The 24365-nt window shown below is 42.3% G+C and overlaps 1 protein-coding gene across 1 annotated transcript; it reads right to left on the bottom strand.

Annotated features, from left to right (window-relative positions):
* Positions 1-1035: 1035 nt before the first annotated feature.
* On the bottom strand, positions 1036-16726 carry MAGT1 (magnesium transporter 1). Its single transcript, XM_060270163.1, has 10 exons — positions 16455-16726; positions 14542-14711; positions 13537-13654; positions 12987-13127; positions 11702-11842; positions 10683-10772; positions 6797-6860; positions 5735-5809; positions 5199-5289; positions 1036-3665 (listed from the first exon to the last, which is right to left on the bottom strand). The coding sequence occupies exons 1-10, from the start codon at positions 16536-16538 to the stop codon at positions 3650-3652; spliced, it is 990 nt and encodes a 329-aa protein (XP_060126146.1). The 5' UTR covers positions 16539-16726; the 3' UTR covers positions 1036-3649.
* Between the last annotated feature and the right edge of the window lie 7639 nt (positions 16727-24365).

Raw genomic sequence — 24365 nt, 5'->3', positions numbered from 1 at the left:
GAAGTTCCTAAGGCTAGATAGGTTGTCAACCTGCGTGTTCCAGATAGGATTCTCTGCAAGCCACATGACGGTTATGCAACAGATGAATGTGTGTAGCATGAACACGAAGCCCTGCAGGGACACATCTTCTGCAACTGTCAAAGGCAGAGAAGCACTTTTGAGGTGGTTAGCACAGTGGTTCCCAAAGTGGGTTAGTAGGAACCCACTCCATCCCTCATGCTGTTCAATGAAGGCTTTGGTTTTGTTGTTGCTGGAAGTTAGCAGACAGGAATCCCAACATCTGCTCAGTCAGGCGACAGCTGACTTCAGGGGCCTTGCTGCTACCAGGGCTTGGTGTTAGTGATCCTTCCACTCTCTGCTCAACTACTGTAGGAGAATATGAGGGAAAGCCTCTCAGAATTTATGGTCTATTAAATGCGGGGACCATGACTGTTGTTGTTGTTGTTGTTAATACTGTGTATTATTATCCTCTGTATTATGTTTTTATTATTACGCTGTGTAAAGTTTGCTCTTAATGTTGTACAACACCCTGGGACCTTTCGATAAAAGGAAGCATATAGATCAGGCATCCCCAAACTTTGGCCCTCCAGATGTTTTGGACTACAATTCCCATCTTCCCCGACCACTGGTCCTCTTAGCTAGGGATCATGGGAGTTGTAGGCCAAAACATCTGGAGGGCCACAGTTTGGGGATGCCTGATATAGATAAAAGAAACAAACTATAAATACAATGTGCAAGTGGGATGGCCACTCTGCAGACCTTTCCAGAATGAAGTCCTGGATGGTGTTAGTACTAACAATGTTTTCACTGCTGCAAACATTGCTTGTTAGAGTAAAATGTGATAGAGCTAAATGTGGGCCACTTATAGATCATCTCAGTCAAATGCACCTAAAAATATTTCTATCAAAATGTAGCCTTTTGAGCAAGTCTGATTTATGTCAAGTTGAGGCTTGCAGAGGGGAAAACATCACAGTGGACGGTAGTCCACAAATGACATTTTAGAGATGTGATAAAGTTCAGAAACACAACAGCAGGGGTAGGTAAAATATTTATTGAAAGTTGTTCAAAATCCATTGTAGTCCTTTCAATATCCATGCTACAACTGAATGCTGTGAGCTGTATAAAAATGCATTTTTAAAAATATTTGTGGAGTCAATATCAAAAAATAGACTAATGGTGTTAAGGCACTTGAAATATAATTAAATATAGCAAATTTGCATAAGAGAAAACTACTTTGTTCAGTATAGTAGTAGTTACCTCTATTCATCTTTTAATGAGAAACATAATTTCCCTTACTTTCCCCATACCCACTCCCTTCGAGAAAAAGCACTATGTTTTTCTTGTTCTATGTTGTCAATTACACCCAGTATTAGGCCTGCCTTGAAGGAGACAGTGTTATCAAGCCAAGAAGCAGGAGTTTGAAATTAATACAGTTCCTAGAATCCTTTTAAGATTCCTTCTAGATCCAGTTCCTAGTATCCGCATGGGCTGCAGGATGAAAATCAAGCAGATCATTTTCTTTGAACATGGAAGGAGCTGGGGAAAGCAGCAAAGCAGAAGAAACAGAGGCTTTCTTATAAAGCTTACAATCACCAACTAAGATTCATTATACATATTGGGATCTTCCCTCTCTCACCCCACACATTTCCACTGCATTCAGAGGTAAAGAAAAGCAGTGAAATATTATTACAAGGCAATGGCAAAAGCACTGACATGTTTGATGCTTTGTCCTGCATTCTGCATGCAATATGTTCAGATTTAAGAGATGTTGTCCCAAACTGGCAATGGAAATCAACTCCGAGAGACAGGTTTCCATGTGAAAACTGTTCTGTGAGTCAAGTCTCAAATGCACTGAAGAGTTCTGTGCACGACAAACCACACACACACCACCTAGAACAGTAGGCATGTCATTAACATACTGGATCAGGGCCTTATTTTCAGCCCATAGCAAGTTGGCAATATGAATAGCTTCACTTGTTTGGGAGACTAACACAATAGCAAATTAGTACTATCAAGGCTGACCACACTGACTTTGTTTGGCTGGTGAATGTGTATACAGCAGACTGCTCTGCACAGAGAATCAGATCCAGGCTGTGCACCTTTTAACACAAATTGTTGAGGATTTTTCTTTATTGAACAAAGGTCTGCTGAGGCTACAAGCCCAAATGAGTTTCAACATCAGAAAACACTTTATGGTAGTCATGAGCATTTGCACTGTGCATGGAGTAAGAGGACGATGCACATTACTGAAGGAGTTCTAGTGTAGATTACAAAGCGAATGAATGCAACTGGGTCCCCCTCATAATTATGACAGCAGTATTGTTGAAAGATACTCCAAGGGTTTGAGAGAGAGAGAGAGAGAAAGGCTTATGGAAGTCACATTCAAGTTATGTATTTTTAAGTTATGTACTTTTTTTTAAAGCCACTTCTCTTCTCAGGTGGCTCTGCATTGGAACATGTTGCACAGAAACCGAGGTTAAAATTTTCTTCATAGAGTTGGATGATCATCTAGTCCAGGGGTCCCCAGACTTACCGGGCTTTGGGCCGGTGCCTGCCGCGCCGACCGCGCGGCGGGCCGGAGGGTAGGGGAGTGCGCGCGCAGCGGGCCGGAGGGCGGGGGAGTGCGCGCCCGTGCGCATGCGCACACGCACACGGTCGGAAGAAAATCGCCGAAAATCGCTTGTGCGCATGCGTATGGGCCTCCCCCGCCCCGGAAGTGCACCGGAAATGACCTCTTCTGGGTCGGGAGAGGCTCATACGCATGCGCACAAAGGATTTTCGGCGATTTTTTTCTGATTTTGAAGGTCGTTGCCGCGCCGCGCGCCGTAAGAGTGGGCGGCGGCAGCGGGCGGCGGGGGTCGTCGCGGGCCGGATTGGGAGGCCAATTGGGCCGCATCCGGCCCGGGGGCTGTAGTCTGGGGACCCCTGATCTAGTCCAACCCCCTGCAATGCAGGAATCTTTTGCCCTACATAGAATCAGATCACCTGGAAGCTGAACATCTGCCTTACAAAGAGGGACCTACTGAATGCGTCTGCAATGAGTCCTTTGCAATAGGGGGAGAAAAATATGGGCAAAATGTACAGACCTTGTAGGTGCTAGAAATACAATCCAGTGTATATAACAGTTAAAGCCACAGCCCAAAGGACTGTATGGAGAACTGCACATGCACACTGTACTGTTTTGGGGCACCTCCCTCCCTTGTGAAAGCAGCCTTCCCTATGCCCCCCACCCCACTAAAAGCCACCCTGAAATGCAGGTGAACTATGAATAGGTCCAGTAGTTCATGAAGCAACAAGTGGTGGTAACTGTGATTATCAGGGTGTCTCTATGCATAACACAGAGGCACTAACATCTGCCGAAAAGAGGGCCTTTGGACTGTTGCCTGAGAATTAAAATTTAGTTTTCTTTTAAACTAATCAGAAACAAGGAACCCAGATGCAAAATTATACAGTGGTACCTCGGGTTACTTAAAGTAAATGGAGAAAAGAGCATGTATCTTAATACTCCCCATGACTTTTAGGGCAAATTGTCAAGGCACTTGACATCTTTGGTTTGGTGTCCAACAGTCTCATTCCCATTCATTTCAAATGGAGGTAGCATGGTCCACATATTTCACGCTTCAGGAAAACAGCAGAGATGCAACATTCTTTAGCTCATTAGGAAGCTGAGAGAGAGAGAGAGAGAGAGAGAGAGAGAGAGAGAGAGAGAGAGAGAGAATGAGAACACACACTTTTCAGGTTACCAAATCAAAATAAGCAATTATTGCTCACAAATCCTAAAGACTCAAAGTGAACACCCACTGATTTTAAAGAAATTTAAAATGTACCTGGCATCAGAGTATGCTGCATTTAAATTTTAGTTAGCATCATTTGGGAAGTGTGACAGAAAACATGCCAACAGAACAGCAGCAGATGAATTCTTAGCTCAGGGTCCTCTCCCTCCAAGTCCCACTTAGACAATCTGTCTGCAGGCAGGAACCTGTGCATTCCATTTGTATACAGCACGCAGGCCTAGCATATTTTAGGGACTTGTCCAAATACTTGTCCAAAGTATGTTTTTTTTCTTTAATCACAATACAGAAAAGGTAGTCTTGTCTGGTTTTAAAATAAAGATTCCCCTCTGTGGTTTTAACCCTGTGATGTACTGCATTGTGCCTTCTGAATGGCCATGCTTGCTTCCCTTGATCTGGTTTATTTATCTTCTAACTTGCTTGTTTTAAAAAAAAAATCAGTCTAATTCATGTTACAGGTAGGTAGCCGTGTTGGTCTGCCGTAGTCGAAACAAAATAAAAAAATTCCTTCCAGTAGCACCTTAGAGACCAATTAAGTTTGTCATTAGTATGAGCTTTTGTGTGCATGAACACTTCTTCAGATACACTGAAACAGAAGTCACCAGACCCTTATATATAGTGAGAGGGTGGGGAGGGGTATTACCTCAGAAGGGTGGTGGGAATGGGTGATTGGCTGATAGGCGTGGTAAACCTGTTGACGACTGTTAATGACTGCAACTGGTATCACAGGAAAAAGCAAGGGGTGAGATGGCTAAAAATAGCTTTATCATGTATAATGAGATAAGAATCCAATGTCTCTATTCAGATCAGGTCTCTCCATGGTTTTTAAGTCTGGTAATAAGTTACAATTCAGCAACTTCTCTTTCCAGTCTATTTCTGAAATTCTTTTGTAATAAGACAGTTACTTTGGGATCTTGTATAGAATGTCCTGGGAGACTGAAGTGTTCTCCTACTGGTTTCTCTGTCTTGTGATTCCTTCAGTGTATCTGAAGAAGTGTGCATGCACACGAAAGCTCATACCAATGACAAACCTTAGTTGGTCTCTAAGGTGCTACTGGAAGGATTTTTTTTATTTTGTTTAGTCTAATTCATATTCTTCATAAAACATCAATTTATTTCTTTAAATAATCTTTTTATTAAAGATTTCTTGGTTTATAAAAGTATGTGCAATGTCTCTTTTTTCAAGTTACCTTTTCTACAGACCAGTAACATTAGTGTTACTTCATAAGACACCAAATAGGGAAAAAAGTGACACCATGTTCAGGGTTCTCTGTTAAAGTATCATTAATAGTTTGGAATTATCCAAACAAACGATGCAAGTTTCTTTTCAGATGTGCTCAATGTCAAAATACTATTAAAATGCTATTTATTGGAATAAAGGAATTTTAAATAGCAAAAAATACATACCTGTATGGATAGCCATGGTACTTAGCTCTAAATATTGAGAGCAGCCAACTGAAGAACAAGACCACCAAACCGATGCCAGCCATACACATTACTGCAGGAAATAAACCACAAAACGAAGTCAGCTTGCCAAAACAGCATGAAAATAATCTACCATGAAACTGAAATTTAAATAATGCTTACTGATTGTCTAACTGCAGTTTGAACGGAATTAATTTGTGAGAAAACTGTCAAAAGGAGCAAAAGAGGCCATACAACTTAGAAAACCAGCAGTAGGTAACAAACCTATTCTTACTGACAACACAACTGCCAGAGGAAAGTTTTCCCAAGTACCAAAATATTTTTTTTTACAAACACATACACACACCTGCTTTTTTCCATCCTGGCATTCCCGATTTAAAAATGCAAGCACACTGCATTCCAGGCACAGGAAAGAAAGAAAGGAAGGGGGGAATGCTGTGGTGTCAGAATTGATCAGAAGATGGCGCTGCAACCCAACATTACCATCCCTGCCAGGTGAAGGGAAATCTGGTACTTACTTTTTCTCTTCATTACCTCCAGGTCAGAAGTAGCAGCTTCATGCAGGAGCACCATCCCAAGAGTAACACCAGCATCTGAGAAAGCTGTTTAAGGCTAAACCACTTCAACAGGCTGAACAAAAGTACGGCACATTCCTATCCAGTTTCTTAATGCTAAGCATTTAGAAAGATCCTAACTTTTGCTCTAGTTGCAGAGTTTGAAAGACTGAGCCAAATTTGAACTCAGCAACTATGTCCTAGCATTCTGGGTTGAACTACAAAAAGAGGGAGGAAGGGTAAGAGTCATTACGTTTTAGGTCTCTGCATTCTTAAAACCTTGCTAGATTCCCGCTCACCCCACCTGACTTCTGTTAGCTGAGCAAGTAGCTACTGCACTGCTTTGTGCTTTTTATCTTTTATGCACGATTGGAAGCAAGAGACAGTAGTGAGGGGAGCTGGAGGGGCAAATCACTGAATTAGGGATGGGGCGGGCAGCATAAGTTACACAATGTTAACCAAATCAAAGAATTCATAGCGGCTTATAAAGACAAACTTATTGAGTCAAAAGCTTTCATGGATTACAACTGACTTCACAAGCAATGCTATTTTCAGTTTGTACTAACAGATATAAACTCAAGAAGCATAGAGAGGGAAATGCACAGTCTGTGGCACTTTTGAAGTTACAATTAAAAGCTTAAACTTACACAGATAACCCCAAGGACGTTTATAACAAGAGTTAAAAGTACAAACATTCTAAGCATGCCTGTCCTTAAATATAACAGCAGTCCTACTGAGAGAGGAGCCACTGAAAATAATGGACACACATTTAGATCTATTCATTTCACTGAGTCTACTCTTAACATAGTTTGCTACCACCTATATGAAAATCTAGCAGTTACAATGATTTTCCATCCAGATAACCACACTTGACTGGCATCAGAATTCAGCAACTACTTGCTTGATCTGATCAATGATTTCTTTAGAAGGTTGCAAAGTCACTGATGCAAGCCCCAGGAAACTTTGGCTACTGTAGATCTGGTTGAAAGGCTTTCATGCTTAAGTATTTGTTGTTAAGAAGGATACTAAACAACAGAACAATGTGTGTTTCAGCAACAAATTGAGCTTGACTGCTCCCATGGATATAGCTCTGCAAGAAAAGGGTTTTAAAAATTATGCAGTTTTGATCATTTCATATTTGATTATAAAATTCCTGAGCTAAATTTGCACATGCTCACACACAGATCTACATGGGGATGAAAAGCCAGGTTCACTTAGTCTCCAGACTTGCTTAAAAGGGATTCTCACGACTGCAAAACTGTTCTAATCAGTAGTTATTCCCATGGCATATTACTGTGGTACCTGGCTTTTCAGGTCAGCTAATGCTGCATGTGATGGTCCATCTCCTGCCAGGAACTACAACAATATTTCAGGATGTGTAACAACGATTGCTTTCTACATTTAAAATGCAGGCTTTAACCTACAAAGGATAAAGCTCAGTCCCCGTAGGCTAGAGACTGCTTTGTTACTGTCACCTATAACAATCTCAAAAAACAAGGAAAACAAATATTTCAGCAATTCCATCTACCCAAGAGCCTAAGAGAGTCGGAGAGAAGCAACTGTACCTAATTTAGCCAAGAGAGGAGCAAACTAGTGGTTCCCAATTAGTTAAGTTCTGTAGACCCCCTTTGTTTCAAAAGCCAAGCCATGGACCCCCACCTCTTGAAAATTTTGCTCTCTCTATAGTACTTTCTGTTATGTGAATGGTGTCACAGGCCCCCTGGGAACCACTGCTTACTGGAGCATCATGGTTGTTATAGCATTTTTCCAAAGCATTTGCACCTGCCTTGACCAGAAGTTGGAGCCATAACTCAAAATACCATACCTCCCAGCAAAAGGGAAATCTATCGAGTTGGTTTATGAAATGCATATATGCATTTTATAGACAACTAAAAAAAAACTGCAGAAAAGATTTGCTTCCAAGGAATGCGGTTTCATTTTCTCCCTAAGTATAAGATATGCAAAGGAGCAAAAGGGCCCACTTAAAAAGGTTACTGGTCTTTCTAACACACACTCCTTATCCTCCTTTAAGAATTGTGCAACTTCCATTTAAGTGTATTCAGATTAATTTACTATCAGTGTTTGGCTTCTGAAGTTGTTGTTTTGTTTTGTTTTAAAAAAATGTTTATTAGTTTTGCATATATAAGAAATGAACTTAGAATAACGAACGCCCTGTAAGACGAAATTTTCGCTTAAAGAAAGGATTTTTTCTAGTGAAGGTTGCCTTGCTAGACGAATTCATTTTACGAAAAATTCATCTAGCGAATCACGGTTTCTGATAGGAATGCATAGAAATTCAATTAATGCGTTCCTATGGGCAAAAATAAAATCAAAATAATTCAATGCATTCCTATGGGATTCGCTAGACGAATTTTTCATTATAAGAATAGACCTGTGGAACGAATTAAATTCGTCTAGCGAGGCACCACTGTACATTTGATTTGTATCCACGCAGTTGGTCCAATCCCTGGATTACTAGTAATACTGAATGATCACATCTTGCACACAATTAACTAGCACAATTTCAACCTCCGTGACTGAAAGCTGGCCAGTTGAAAGCCCACAAATTAATTGCATGTAAGTTGGAGAGCTTAAAAGCTCCTTTTGTTCTGGGTTTTCTTGGCACACAAGTAGATTTTAAGCTCTCCACCTTGCTTACCAAGCTCTGGGATGCTCTCACCAGATCTTGTGGGAACGATTGCCCTGTGAGATCTTGTGAGAGCCTCCCAGAAGCCACAAGAGAGCCTCCCAGAGCCCAGTACGCAAGTAGAAGAGCATAAAAGCTCTCTGCCTTGCTTGTGGGGGCAAGACCTGTTCAGTGCACCAGCTATGGGAGGTAAAATTGCTCATGCAGGGGTTTTTGTTCTGTCCCCAGAACATAACAAGATGCGATCGTACTTCATACTTGTCAGGGCCGGAGTCAGATGCAAGTCAGTACGAAAGACGCAAGGCTTCATTGTCAGTGAAGCTAACTCTTTATTCAATGAAACTTTATACAACTCAGCAACATTTCCCAGCAGGTATCGCCACTATGGAGCAGTTGCCAGGACTGAAGAGCCTTGCACCCTTTGTGAGGCTCCTCCTCTCCCAGATAGTTCCCAAGCATGCCTCTAGTCCCTGTTCTGCCCTACTCATTATTCTGCATATTCTTGGAGACCAAGAAGGAGGGGAGCTTGTAACAGCAGGAGAGGGAGAGTCCCTGGATTCTTTAGCAGTCTCTTGATCCCCCTCCTCTGCTTCAGCCTCGGAGTCTGAACTGCTCCCTATCACAAGCGCTTCCTACTCACTAAACCCTGTTGCACCTTCCAACATCCAGCCCTTCCTTCCAAGTCTCTCCCCCTGACCTCTCCTCAGCATCCCACCATCAATCCCCTGGCTCTGAGCCTTCCTGCTCTGGGGTTTCCATTGGGGGTTCCCCGGCTGGTGCCACCCACTATTCCCCTTCAGCCAGCCAGTCCATGATATCACTGTGCAGAGGTGATGTGGTGTAAAGCCATCCAATATTACATAGTGTCTCACCCCCTTGTGAAGTCAACTGAAATAATAGTGTGGCAAACAAGGCTTCCATTGTATATATGTATAAATGTTAGAATCATGCTTTGCCAATTTTAAAAATGTCCAGTCTTCAATCATTCTCGGTATGAATCTAAATAAGTAGAGATGTGGTGGCAGATTAAAACTCGCAGCAACTTGCTAAACATCTGGGCCTGCACAAAAAGCAGCAGGGGAGACAGAGCTTCATGCAGGAGCTCTGATTGCAAGTCATGTGCCAAAATAACCACAGAACTCCCCTGATCAAGGTTTAAAGTAGATTTATAAAGAAGGTCCCCTTTGCAAGTTTTCAAACAGAAAACTCAATTCAATGTGCTTCTGCACTTTTACTAAACATGGGCTGGCACTGAACTCATCTTACTCATTGAAATTAATGGACATAACTTAACCACGTTCCTTAATTTCAGTGGGTCAACTCTGAGCAAAACCAAGTTGAATACAAACAAATCCAGGATACATAAATTTTGAATTGAACAGTATGTAGTGAAAGCAAATAGGAGGGGGAAATGTATGTATTTTTAAAACTGAAAATGCGAGATTTAGCATTACTGTGGCCAACAGTTTGTGAGAATCCGAAAGCAATGAAGTGTTGCTTAAAATAACCACACAATTTTCACTTTTAGCACAGCCTAGAAACTCTCAGTTTCACATTTAAGAGGCCTGCAGCTATGAAAGACAGAACCTTTAACAATAAACTGAAGGAAGGAACATGCCTAATCAGGGACCTCGTTAACAGGCAGTGTGTGACAAAAAAAAAATTTCAGGAGAGAAATGTATACTAGCTACAATAATCTACACCAGTAAAAAGTGTATCACCTATTCTGAATACTCCTGTTCTGTATCCATTACATATTCTGTACCTCCTATTTTGAATACACCTATCCTGTATCAGTTACACTGGCAGCCCCTTTGCTTCTGGACTCAATTCAGAGCTGGTTGTGGCCTTTAGAACCCTAAATCGTTGGAGACTATATTGTCTAAAGGACCACCTATACCTGTATGAGCCTGCCCAAGCAGGAGCCCTGCTCTCTGGTCCATCAAGCAAGAGCTATTAAACAGTGTGAGTGCAAGGAATAGTGCTTTCTCCCGGGGTGTGAATCTCTGGAACTCTTTGGAACCAGAGAGAAACTCTGCTGGTCCTTAGAAAGTCTCTCAAGACACATTAATAGAAGTCTGTAGTTGAGTTTGACACTTGAAAAAAAATACTTAGTAGCTGCTGCTTTTGTGGGATGGGGGTTGTATGTTCAGGTGTTTTAGAGTTTTACAAATGCACTTGAAAGGGTAGTATATGCTGAAATGTTAACATATTTTAAAAAGTGATACTGGAGTTCTGATGTTTGTTTTTTAAATGAGCACTTACCACTTGACCTGAATGGGGATTCTTATGAGCATATGGTGGCCCTCTGATGTGGTTCCACATTTGCCCTGATGTCATTGCCAGAACGAAACACTGGAAACAACAGGTTGAGAAATCAGCAAACATGTAAGCACCAAGAAAGACATCCCTGAATCAAACATTGCTCACCTTCTAAGTGACCTCAAACAATGCTGGTCATTAATCTGTGTCCACTATTTCCCCACAGCTTTAAATTTCAGATATATTCTGAGCCTGTGCCCTAGTCGAATCCTCAAAATGAGTTTGTATTTAATTTATGCACACATCATGATTGCATATTACACAATCATGTGACATAGCCAGGAGCGTCCTGTCCACAAGTGAACAATACTGAACATGCCCCAAGCAAAGCAATTAAAACCCATTTTTTTTCAATCCAACAGAAAACAATAATTTCACAACTGCATCTTTCCTGCAATAAAAGAGCTCCCACTAAGGGAATGAAGCTATTTTATTTCCTTTAAAATGTAAACTCACAACAATTTACAAGCAAACAAACAAAAAACCTTTTGCCACAATCTTAGGTGTGGGGGTGGGGCAAGAATAGTATTCTTCAGATCTCCCTCCCCAAGGACAGAGAGGTTCAAACTCAGACAAGAAGATCTGACCTCATATGCCTGCTCTATGAAGCTGCAGAAAGGTCCACAGCCATTATCACTCTGACATCAGAACTCTGACGCTGGAGAGAACAAGAAGGGATATTCTAGAAATGGCAGTGGATCTGCAGGATCCAAAGCCATCCTGTTTGCTAATACTCCCTTAGTATGGGGAACAAGCTACAGCAGCCCTTCCATCTGAATCAGTGGAAAAGAAACTGTTATTAAAAACCAGAATGACAATCTATTTTTTAGACTAAAACACAATACAGCCAGATCGTGGTAGATGCATGCAAAGAATAGGCCAAGTGATGAGGAAGGTTGGGAGAGGGATCCTGGGGAGAAAAGAGGAAACAAAATGGTTACAAGGTACTGTAATTTGCTTACCAAAGCAGCAAAAGCCCAGCCTGTCTTGTTATACAGAAAATCCAGGTTGCTTCTTCTTAAGTATACAAGTCCGCCAATAACAGCGAGCAGCAGCCCCAACATCAAGGGCCCAGCATAGTTTGGAGGCCTTATCACACGGATCTATGAAAGTCAAAAACAGTTTGCACATTAAAGCAAACTGGAATAATTCTGTACAAAAATATATAGGCACCAATAATTCCTGAAAAAGTTTTACTACTAGAGGGATAGGTAAGTTTTTGAAAATGCAGCAAAGCTACTTCAACTTCTTTAAAAAAAAACAAACCTAAAGTGTTCCATAAGGAAAATTGCTTTTGAATAGCAACACTGTATACAAATAATTTCAATATTTTAATTACATTACACTCTGTTGTTCTCATAAGCTACCTCAAAGTAGGTTGCAATTAAACTATATCCAGGAAGCATATTACAAAAACATCTGCTTTAAAAAGAAAATGTTTCATCTTGTGTATAAAACCTCAGAAATAGCACGGAATATACTGGACACGACTAAACGACTAAACAACAACAAATACTGGACACCAATGAAATTGAAATTTCAAATTGAGATATACCACTGAGGCATTCCTGCTCCAAGTTGTAGTCAATCTTACCTTACAGGTAAATGGTGCAGATGCCCACAGATCTCTAATAAGAACCTTTATACCATTTAAAGCTGCATTTATTATATGCATACTTATGTGGGAACAATCCTCACTGAACACAGTGGACTTACTCCCAAATAATCATGTATAGGATTAAGCTGCAATAATAATACAAAAACCATAGCAAAGGGTTGTAGCTGGATTTTAGAATGCCCCGAAAATAATTTGAAAAGTGACATGAGAATATATTTACTAAGTATTTTTTGAAAGACACTCCAATCACTAACAGTTTTACCAGGATGCTCATGACAACTGGGAAACAAAATTTGCAATTGCCTCTCCATAAAATTATCTAATAGTACAACCCACTGACCCTTTCTCCATCCACCATGGAAAACATGATTTCGTTGAGCACAAAAATAAGACTAAGTAAACTGTTCTGGTTTAAAAGAAATAATTGTACTGAGTGTATGCATATGGTGGAAAAGATGGCCAAGTGCTCATGAACTTGTTCTCTTTGTGTGGCAGTCCTGCTGTTTGAGGCTAAGATGAATGGTCAACAGAACAATAATATATTTATTTATTTATTTATTTATTTATTTATTTATATTACAGTTAGAAGCAAAACACTGCACAGAAGTTGAAGTCTGGCCTTTACTTACATTGACATCAGTTCTATCAGCAACCCAACGGGCTATCTGTTCAGCAGCAAAACCTCGTACTTGCAGTTCGTATGTGTCACCTTTTTTCGGTTTCCCTTTTGGTGGGAAATTAATGAAGGTTGGAGCAGAGTTCATGTTGAGCTGTATTTTTTAAGAAACACACAGAAACATACTGTCACTCAAATTGTTTGTTACCTAAAATCCATGCTCTGAAATGGAGCTCAGATTCTGAAGTTATCCAGGCATTATAACCTGTGAACCAAAACACATAGGTCTATGTTGCATGCAAACTCCACTGTCTCACATAAATACCAGTAGTTGTACTATCAGGTTACCAGAAAAGCTTTTTTCTTACCTCCCACTCCACTTAGTCTGAAATGCTCTGGAGAAGCAAGTTATTACTTAATGTGCAATCCTAAATATTAGAGCAATATTATGTTTATGTTACTGACTCCCCAGTAAGTATAAACATTTTTTAAAAACAAAACAGTAATGCACATCTTTTTCTTAATCTTACTCCACAAGTATAACTACGCAAGAAGCACATTACCATTTGAAATACATCAGAACCTTCATCGAAATCAACCATGGCAAAAAAGATCCTGTTTGTGAATGCACTTGAGTACCGCCATGAGTTCGCCAGAATCTGATATTCTTCATCAGCTTGCCTACAAAAAAATGTAAGAAAGTGCTGTTCAAGCATCTAACCATGTCACAATTGAAAAACATTTAGCCCATCAGATGTTTCAAGAAAGTAAGCCCACACTTTCACACTAGCTGTAAGAAAAAACTTGAACAGCAGCAATGATCATGCAGCCACAAGTCACCACTACAACAGAACAGCATCTGAACTGACAGGGATGCATATACTTCCTGGCATTCCCACAAAGTTGCAATTTTGCTTTCTTTGGAGAAAGCCTTTTAGATAGTAGGATTCAAAGAACCACAATCACTCAGTCTCAGCTAATGTAGTACCAATAAAGAATGTCTTTAGCTGGATCCCTCATGTCAGTGAGCATTTCTTTGAGAATATTTTTATAATTTGAGAACAGATGGCACTCCAGGTGTAAGTAGAATTTAAATCTTTAATGCTAAATGCTAAACCTGTTACAGTTGGCACTTCAAATGTGCGCTGGTAGAATTTAAGTCTCTGATGCCAAATGCTAAGTCAATTAAAGATGATGGTCTGTGAATCAGCTGCTTGAATAAGGTTTAGCAAGCACAATCCCTACACGAATTGTTTGAAGATACATTCTTTCTGTCAAATTCTCTTCATAAGAAGCAGGCATAGTAATGTTAACATAAAAGCAACTCCCTGTGTATGACTTTATATCATTTATAAAAGAATTATTTTCAAAATATCACAATGATTAATTGCTACTTCATCAATCTTTTGGTACACCTGATTTTTTGAATGCTAGCCTGGTGCTTTTCCCTTGAGTACAACAGTATAAGCTTGAAGTAAAAAGGATAAAACAAAGAAGAAATACTCTGACACAAAAAAGCATACAAGGTTTTCTGTAATAATGAATTTTCAAGTAATTTAAATCCATACTTGCACACAACACATTGTCTGTGAGGCTGAAGTGCAGTGAACATAACAATCACAGAGTAGTTTCTTGGTGGTGCCTTTATAAGACGACGAAATTTATCACCGTTCAATCGAATAACCGACCGTTTGCTAGCCCATTCCATCAGCTGGTTCACTTTTTCTGAAAGAACCATCTAAAACATAAAATTGGAAAGAAAACCGTTTCTGTTAAACAAGTCTTCTACTAGGAGTCTAAACTGCTACAGCTTAATCTGAACAACCATGCATGACATTTAAATATGTATTAGCTGTATGATCCCAGAATCAGACCCAGCTCCTAAACTATGTTGGGACACTGAGAATGGAATACTTATGTCTTCTCTTTAGCATTTCCAATATGTTGCAATTTCATCTCCTTCTCAGTACCATTTCTTCACAGCAACTTGCATTGATAAACCGAGGTGAATATTCACTTCCTCAGTGCTGCTTGCAACAGCCTCCCCAATTTCGTGTCCTACAGATGTCGGAAGACTACAACTCCCATCAGCCCCAGAAAGGGTGGGTAATGGTCAGAGGCCACGGAAGATGTCCAGATTATATGGAATACACTAGGCCTGTTCACAGCATTCAGACAATGCAACAAGCCTTTGATTCCATGAACTTGGCCACACAACATATGGTCTGTATAGACATGCCAAGGAAGGCATCCTTAGATGCTGCCCCATTTTCAGTTCTCTCGGTCATCACCTGCCATTCACTTGTTGTTGTTTAGTCGTTTAGTCGTGTCCGACTCTTCGTGACCCCATGGACCATAGCACGCCAGGCACTCCTGTCTTGCACTGCCTCCCGCAGTTTGGTCAAACTCATGTTCGTAGCTTCGAGAACACTGTCCAGCCATCTTGTCCTCTGTCGTCCCCTTCTCCTAGTGCCCTCAATCTTTCCCAACATCAGGGTCTTTTCCAAGGATTCTTCTCTTCTCATGAGGTGGCCAAAGTATTGGAGCCTCAGCTTCACGATCTGTCCTTCCAGGGAGCACTCAGGGCTGATTTCCTTCAGAATGGATAGGTTTGATCTTCTTGCAGTCCATGGGACTCTCAAGAGTCTCCTCCAGCACCATAATTCAAAAGCATCAATTCTTCGACGATCAGCCTTCTTTATGGTCCAGCTCTCACTTCCATACATCACTACTGGGAAAACCATAGCTTTAACTATACGGACCTTTGTCGGCAAAGTGATGTCTCTGCTTTTTAAGATGCTGTCTAGGTTTGTCATTGCTTTTCTCCCAAGAAGCAGCCATTCACTGCCTAAGAGTCATAATCGTCGGATCATCCTCGCAGCGTAGGCAGCGCCCGTCGCTACCCTACGGTGACAGGAAAACGCGCCCTCTTCTAGATATCTCTTGCTAAAATCTGGCGACACTAATTCGCTTGCGCCTATAGCTGCAGCCTGGTCATGCATGAATTAGGCGAAACGTATTCTATTTAATTGCAGTGTAACTGGCAGCAGCCAACAACTTTTTCATTGATTATAATCTTCTTCATCATCATCACTTGTTATGAATCAATCTCTCCACCAAGGGGAACTCTGCGGCGGCAACTTAACAGCAGCAGCCTGAGAGAGAGGAGGACTCGGGCCCGAAGACTCCCACAGGACTGCAGTGGGAGAGACGAGCGGCGATTAAGCGGTGAAAAGTGCTTGAGGCGCAGGGGCGGCGGCACTCTGCACATGCTCGGCAACCCTGTAGTCCGTCGCGCGCACACAAAGCTCCTCCTAGGATAACTGCCGGCCTAGCAAACAGTTGTTGGCGAGGCTCCGTAAATTGGGCCCTGAGAGTAAGAAAGGTGGGAGGTTGGATGACCTCGGTGTGCCCCTCTCCCTCTCCTCCTCCCCGCCTGGATCGCGACCGCATCGGCCCTCCTCCAGCCGGCCCCACTCACCTCCTTCTTCTTCTGCCCTCCGACGCCGGAGCCGGCCAGCACGGCCAAGAAAGCCAGCGCCAGAACCCTCAGAAACGCCGCCATGACTGAACCGGCCTCCCGTCCTTCGGCGACAGGCAGAAAAGACACTCACGGGCAGCCCGGCGCCCATAGGCCAGGCCGCGCGTCGGGCCACTACCGGATTGGGTGAAGGGAACTTCCGCTGCCTAGCTATTGGTCCCCTGGGCTTCTTCCTCTTTCGCTAAGTCTTCGCCCCTACCCGAACTTTTACTTTTTGGTCTGGAAGTGGAGGAGAAAGGAGTTCGGGAGGGGAAGGGAGGGGGAGGGGGAAAGGATGCGTCAGACTCCCGTTGACAAATGAGAATGGAGTAAGCTGTTGCGATATGATTGGCCGCCCGAGACCGGTTGGGCGGACTTCGTGTGGTTACCTCTAGCCACTCATAATCAGGTTCAGGACAAACACCTTACCAGCCGGCTAACATTATAATGCTAAATTATCATGATGTTTCATACATCAAGTCTTCCAAAACCAGGTGCCTTACAGACAGGGCTAAGTAAGCTGAAGCCTGTTGTTGTTGTTCTTGTTCTTGTAGTTGTTGTTTAGTCGTGTCCGACTCTTCGTGACCCCATGGACCATAGCACGCCAGGCACTCCTGTCTTGCACTGCCTCCCGCAGTTTGGTCAAACTCATGTTCGTAGCTTCGAGAACACTGTCCAACCATCTCGTCCTCTGACGTCCCCTTCTCCTAGTGCCCTCAATCTTTCCCAACATCAGGGTCTTTTCCAAGGATTCTTCTCTTCTCATGAGGTGGCCAAAGTATTGGAGCCTCAGCTTCACGGTCTGTCCTTCCAGTGAGCACTCAGGGCTGATTTCCTTTAGAATGGATAGGTTTGATCTTCTTGCAGTCCATGGGACTCTCAAGAGTCTTCTCCAGCACCATAATTCAAAAGCATCAATTCTTAAGCGATCAGCCTTCTTTATGGTCCAGCTCTCACTTCCATACATCACTACTGGGAAAACCATAGCTTTAACTATACGGACCTTTGTAGGCAAGGTGATGTCTCTGCTTTTTAAGATGCTGTCTAGGTTTGTCATTGCTTTTCTCCCAAGAAGCAGGCGTCTTTTAATTTCGTGACTGCTGTCACCATCTGCAGTGATCAAGGAGCCCAAGAAAGTAAAATCTCTCATTGCCTCCATTTCTTCCCCTTCTATTTAAAGCCAGGAGGTGATGGGACCAGTGTCCATGATCTTGGTTTTTTTGATGTTGAGCTTCAGAAGCTCAACAAGCTGAAGCCTAGGGCCTCTAAATCTAGGGGACCTCATCAGCCAGCCCGCTCCCCAGCGCCACAGTCCCCACTCTCCAAAATTGCAAACCCATGACTTCATGTAAGGACAGGGCAACTTGGGCCTCTAAATCTAGGGGGCCTCACTAGCCCACCCACTCCCTAGCGAGCAGTCTCCCCTCTCCCAAAATTGTAAACCCAAGACTTCATGTGAGGGCAGGGCAACTCGGGCCCAGCAACTATGAGACTCAGGGCTAGCCAGTGGGGCCCAATTTGAAGCTCTAGGGCCAACTTGGAATCTTAGAGATATAAATACAATGAATCTAGATTCCCCTGGTGCAGGGGCCCCCTTAGGAGCGGCCTGCAGGGCCCAATTTAGCCCAATTGCTCCAATTATCTTAAGGCCAGCCGTGATGAGATTGTGCAGGGGTTGGGCTGACAAGCGCTGCCACTTCTAGGTCCCTGGTATCACTATTCAGAGTACAGACTCAAGGACTTGTTATGGAAATAAAGGGGGGCACTTATTGGAAATCATTTTTGTCACCTCAACACCTCTCCTCCCTCAAAACCCCGGGACAATGAGCCTTTGCACTGTTAATGGAGAAAGCTGGGGAATTGTATCCCTTCTTGTTTCTATTGGCAAAAATTGTTGCATTGTTGCAAGAAAGGGTTAAAATTGTATCCCCCCTTGTACTTGACTGTGTTGGACTACTAACCTTTGAAAATCACATAAAATCAATGCCCTAACCAATTCTCCTATTTTAATGACATTTTGCTTCAAAAGAACTGGAATCTGTGTTTATGCTACATTTTTGGACCTGTGTGCTAGGTCAATTTCACAAGGTCAGCAAAGCCCTTCAGAAATCAGACCTGTTATTGAGTTCTTGTGCAAGTTTGTACAGTTCACTCCTGGATTGTTTAAGGAAAATTAGAGATGATTTTGATGAGCTTGAGAAACAAGCAAAAGCCACCTTGCCAAATGTCAATTACAAAACAAGGAGACAAAGAGTGAGGGAACGGCAAAGAAATGACAGAAGTGCACCTGATGCCTTAGATGCACTTTCTTCAAGAGATAGGCTTAGGAAAAAATCCTTTATTCCTATATTAGATGTACTTGAAGCCAATTTTAAAAGAAGAAGTAATGTGTACAGTGGTGTTGCACAATTGTTTGCCATTCTTGCAAATCTGACAACATCTAAGCAAGAAATTCAGCAAGGTGTGGAACTGTTGATAGAAGCATACCCAGAAGATATTGACCTGAAACTTATTGATGAACTTTTGCACTTTCACATGTACGTGACACAAAGCCATAGGTTTACAGCAGAGCATTCTCTGTCTCATACAGACCTTTATCAAATTATATACAAGGACAAAATTTATATGGCCTTTCCTAATGTGGAAGCAATCTTGCAGCTATTTCTTAGCCTTATGGTCACTAACTGCTCAGGAGAGAGGAATTTTTCAAGACTCAAAAGAATTAAAAATGAATTAAGGGCCACGATGTCTCAAGAGTGGTTGTCCGCACTGAGCATTCTGTGCATTGAAAGTGACAAACTTAGCAAACAAATTTTCATGAAGTTTTGGATGATTTTGCTTTGACGAAGGCTAGGAAAAAACATTTTAGCCTTACTGTATTTGATGGTTGTAGTATACTTCTTAATATGTACTTTAAATATGGTCTGAAGCTCAACATCAAAAAAACTAAGATCATGGCCACTGGTCCCATCACTTCCTGGCTTTAAATAGAAGGGGAAGAAATGGAGGCAGTGAGAGATTTTACTTTCTTAGGTTCCATGATCACTGCAGATGGTGACAGCAGTCACGAAATTAAAAGCAGAGACATCACCTTGCCGACAAAAGTTCCTTTAGTTAAAGCTATGGTTTTCCCAGTAGTGATGTATGGAAGTGAGAGCTGGACAATAAAGAAGGTTGATTGCCGAAGAATTGATGCTTTTGAATTATGGTGCTGGAGGAGACTCTTGAGCAGGGGTCAGCAAACATTTGCAGCTGGGGGCCGGTCCACTGTCCCTCAGACCTTGTGGGGGGGGCGGACTATATTTTGAAAAAAATATGAACGAATTCCTATGCCCCACAAATAACCCAGAGATGCATTGTAAATAAAAGGACACATTCTACTCATGTAAAAACATGCTGATTCCCGAACTGTCCACAGGCCGGATTTAGAAGGCGATTGGGCCGCATCCGGCCCCCGGGCCTTAGTTTGGGGACACCTGCTCTTGAGAGTCCCATGGACTGCAAGAAGATCAAACCTATCTATTCTGAAGGAAATCAGCCCTGAGTGCTCACTGGAAGGACAGATCCTGAAGCTGAGAGGCTCCAATACTTAGCCTACATCATGAGAAGAGAAGACCAGGAGATTAAAAGCTACTGGAATAACATACATGAAGAAATTAAAAAACTATTTAAATAACCAATAAAAAAAGACTGGAAATATTTTTGCTAAATATGTCACAACCAGAAATTCAAAAAGAAACAAAATATTTACTGCTGTATGCAATGACCGCGGCCAGGGTATTACCGTAGTAGCAAGAAAGTGGAAGAGTGAGAACCTACCCATTAAAACGGAGTGGCAAACACTCATGTTAGAATATGTACAACTGGCAAAACTTACTGACTCAGTAAGGGGATCATCAACACAAAATGTATCCAAGGAATGGAGTGTTTACAAAAAAATATTTAAAAATGCATTATCCTAATAACTCCATACTAGCAGATATAGAATACCGTTTGAAAATATAAAGTGAGATCAGGAAAAATCAAGGAAAGAAAGGAGGAAATTTATAAGGCAGGCCCGTGGAAAAGAAAGAATTTGCTATTGTATTATTAGAAGTATGGGAAGTATCTAAGAGGGAAGAAATAGGATAAAATACAAGGATGGTATACTGTTCACATTGCGAAGAAGAGTTTATTTTGAATTAAGTATTTTGTTTTTCGTACTTTTTCTGTATGTAACTCGACAAGAGGAAGAATTTGTGCTGTATTTGTTTCACATGTATATTATGTTTTGTATTATTTTAAATAATAAAGTATTTTTAAAAATTCTTAAAAAAAGAAAAAAAGAAGAAGAGAAGACTCCATGGAAAAGACCCTGATGTTGGGAAAGATTGAGGGCACAAGGAGAAGGGGACGACAGAGGACGAGATAGTTGGACAATGTTCTCGAAGCCACCAACATGTGTCTGACCAAACTGCGGGAGGCAGGGGAAGACAGGAGTGCCTGGCATGCTCTGGTCCATGGGGTCACGAAGAGTCGGACACGAGTAAACGACTAAATTACAACAACAACATGTACAAGTCATACCTCAGTTTAAGTATGCCTCAGTTTGAGTATTTTCAGTTTAAGTACACCACAGACCCGTCTGGAACGGATTAATCCACTTTCCATTACTTTCAATGGGAAAGTTTGCTTCAGGTTAAGTACGCTTCAGGTTAAGTACGGACTTCCGGAACCAATTACACTCATACCTCGGGTTAAGTACGCTTCAGGTTGAGTACTCCGCGGACCCGTCTGGAACAGATTAATCCACTTTCCATTACTTTCAATGGGAAAGTTCGCTTCAGGTTAAGTATGCTTCAGTTTAAGTACTTCACGGACCTTCTGGAATGGATTAATCCACTTTCCATTACTTTCAATGGGAAAGTTCGCTTCAGGATAAGTACGCTTCAGGTTAAGTACAGACTTCCGGAACCAATTGTGTTTGAAAACTGGGATACCACTGTACTTTAAGACTGACTTTTTAATGACAACATAAAGTAGATTCTAAAAGTGCCACACTGACAGGTAACAATGGTCATATTATTTACACTTGTGTGTCGAGGTCACAGGACCCCCCCCCCAATAATTCACACATCACACAGCAATTTAAGTTTAAGCTTTTTGGCATTATTTTGGCCACAACTTTATTTAAAATACAACCAAATGTGAGTGGTTGCTTAGGCATTGGTTCATCCATCTGTCCCCTCGCCCTGGGACAGATCTGACATCCCTAGCCGTCTAGGGAAGTCAGTAGGTAAACACCCCCTGAGAGAGGATGGAGCCGTGTCTCAGGCCCTTCACCTCTCCCCGAATGTTCCCCGAGGCTCTTGCTCTTGCATGGCCCTAGCCCCTTGCGGGAGTACAGACGAGAGCCCATCAAGCCCCAGGATTCCTTTAATGGAATACCCCTATAAGCAGCAGCAATTTTGAGGGGTAGCCCCAGCCTTTCCATACCCCTCCACCAACCAATTTTTTAACCAATGCCTAACCGCCAACCTTACAAGTTGTGACGATTTGCTCCGCAGTAGGCATAAACCAAATGGCAACAACCAATCAGCCAAATGGACAAAATTCCTACCAGGCCCCTGCCCCAAAGCAGGCGACCCCATGATAGGCATAGCAATGTCAATTGCAAAAGGCCCTTAAAAAGGGTGGCGGAGCGGGAGATCCGTTGCACTGGAAAAAGTGAAAGTAAAAGCTGCCCACTAAGAATTTATACCCGCTATTGCTATCAATCATTAACTTGCAACATAACTCTCCCCCCAGCAACAAAAATGCCCAATCCCCCTGTGGCCAGCAACGCAGGGGATGTCCTGTTAACCCCTCGGCAACACCTGCTCTCCATGAATGTAGAACCCGCTTTCCCCGGCAATATAATTTGTAAACTCAATGTGTTTTTTTAAGAATAACATTACAACTTCATTTTCCTAAAAATTAATGCTTATTCCACAAAAGGTTTACAAAGTTCAGTTATTGCAAAAGCTTTTCATTGTTAATTTTATGCATTTTTAAAAATCACCATGGTATTTGAAAATAACATCCTATGTCCTTTAGAGGAGAAATTGAGAACTGCACAATTTTAAATACCCATCATCATCCTTGGCTTCACTCAATTTTGTTAATAACACACTCCCATTTTCTTCTAGTCGTGAGGGTGGGGGATGGGGAGGGCCTCACAAGTGGAGAAGCCTAGGGCCTCTTTTCATCTAAATCCAGCCCTGCTTATAGATGTTGCTGCTGGACTCCCAACTCCCCTCTTTCCCCTTATCCCTAACTCTCAGGCCTGCTGTCAAGGGCTGATAGGAGTTGGGATTTGGGAAACCAACTCTAGGTGCTGTAAATGCACCCAAGGAAGGGAGCACCTGAAGGTTCAGGTGTGAACCTTGCACAGAAAGGGTGTGTATTTTAGGGCTACGTGAAAACTGAACTCCCAGGATTCCTCGTTCCATTTGTGAGTAGTGATATTGGGGGTAGGGTGCCATTTTCCTGAATATTTTGAGTGGTGGTGGCAACTCAGAAAATTTATCAGAAACACTCCCTTGGAAAGATTTTGGTTAACATGTGATTTAGAAGGGTCAAATAACCAAGGAGCATATTTAAAAACTAGCTGGAAGGTTGGGGAGGAGAATGGGACACAAGGCTCAAGGGTGTCTCCTCTCTCTCCCCCCAGTGCTTTTTTTCGCGGAGGGGGGAACGCAGGGAAACGCATACCCCTAAAGATTTTGTGAATCTAAGTTTGGCCTCATTGAGGGGCAGTATTTCAATACGAGTAGGAAAATGAGAGCACCCCTAAAAAATTTAAGGAAAAAAGTACTGCTCTTCCCTAACTTTACCTTCGCAGCATCTGCCAAAAAACCCCACATTGTGCGATAGGGGAGGCAGAAGACCTCCAGGTTTTAAACTGAGCCAAAAGAGATAGCAATAGCACGGATCAAAGAAACTCCTCTGAAGGAAACAGCTAACTGAACTGGTTTCATGGGAAAGAAAACATTTCACAGGATTCCACAGCAGATTGTGTGGTCAAAGCCTGGCCAAGGACTGGCCCAATGGACTCTGGGCTCCAGGCCAGCTCTCTCTCGCAGGGTTACCTTCAGGCAGCTGCACAATCCTGGCCCACCCCTTCATTTATTCCTCACAAAGAAGGCAGAAGGATCTAGGCTCCCCCATAGTCCCCCCCCTACATCCCAGCCTTGCATCCCTCAGTGACATGGAAGGAAATAAGGTAGGCTGCAACTGGGATTCAGTTTACAGCACCAACTTGGAACACACCTGCATGGCTGGCTACCTGGTGGCTCCTCATTTGCCATTGTGTATTATAAATTCCAGTAGTTGTGATGTTCTTGCCTTTCCTTTTTAATGTGTGGGCAGTAGGCTTCCTTGTATGATGCATCCACATTTTCTCTTCACCTGGGTGCTCACCTACATTCACCACCTCCACACATCTTTTTTTTTAATGGTTTTTTTGTGCTCCAAGGGGCCTTTTTTGGTGTTATATTTTTCATTACATGGAAGGCCCACCTTTCCTCCAAGGAACTCAAGGTGGTACACATGGCATGCTCCCCCTTTCCAAATTATACTCACAATAACTCTATGAGGTAAAGGAGGCCGAGAGCCCAAGACCTGGCCAAAAGTCATCTGGTGAGCTTTATGGCCGAGTCGGGATTTGAACCCTGGACCCTTGGGTTCAGTGGACTCCTATTGTGTTCTTAAACTCCCATCATTATCTCAGAGCACAACCACATTACTTTTATCCCTGTTACCTGAATCCAAAAACACACACATTAGGAAAAATTGCCAGTATCAAGGCAATTGCTCAGACCATTTTAAACAGTGATGGCTGCCCCCAAAAGT

Source organism: Zootoca vivipara, chromosome Z (assembly GCF_963506605.1).
Source record: "Zootoca vivipara chromosome Z, rZooViv1.1, whole genome shotgun sequence".
NCBI classification, from domain to species: Eukaryota; Metazoa; Chordata; class Lepidosauria; order Squamata; family Lacertidae; genus Zootoca; species Zootoca vivipara.
This window is presented reverse-complemented; position numbering and strand designations above follow the sequence as displayed.

Coding starts and splice junctions, on each gene's coding strand:
- MAGT1 (XM_060270163.1), bottom strand. CDS start 16,538: ATGGCGGCGTTTCTGAGGGTTCTGGCGCTGGCTTTCTTGGCCGTGCTG. Junction 13,655..14,541: donor AGACAATGTGTTGTGTGCAA/GTATGGATTTAA, acceptor ATTTTTTTGTAG/GCAAGCTGATGAAGAATATC. Junction 5,810..6,796: donor ACACATTGTTCTGTTGTTTA/GTATCCTTCTTA, acceptor CAGCTTTCTCAG/ATGCTGGTGTTACTCTTGGG.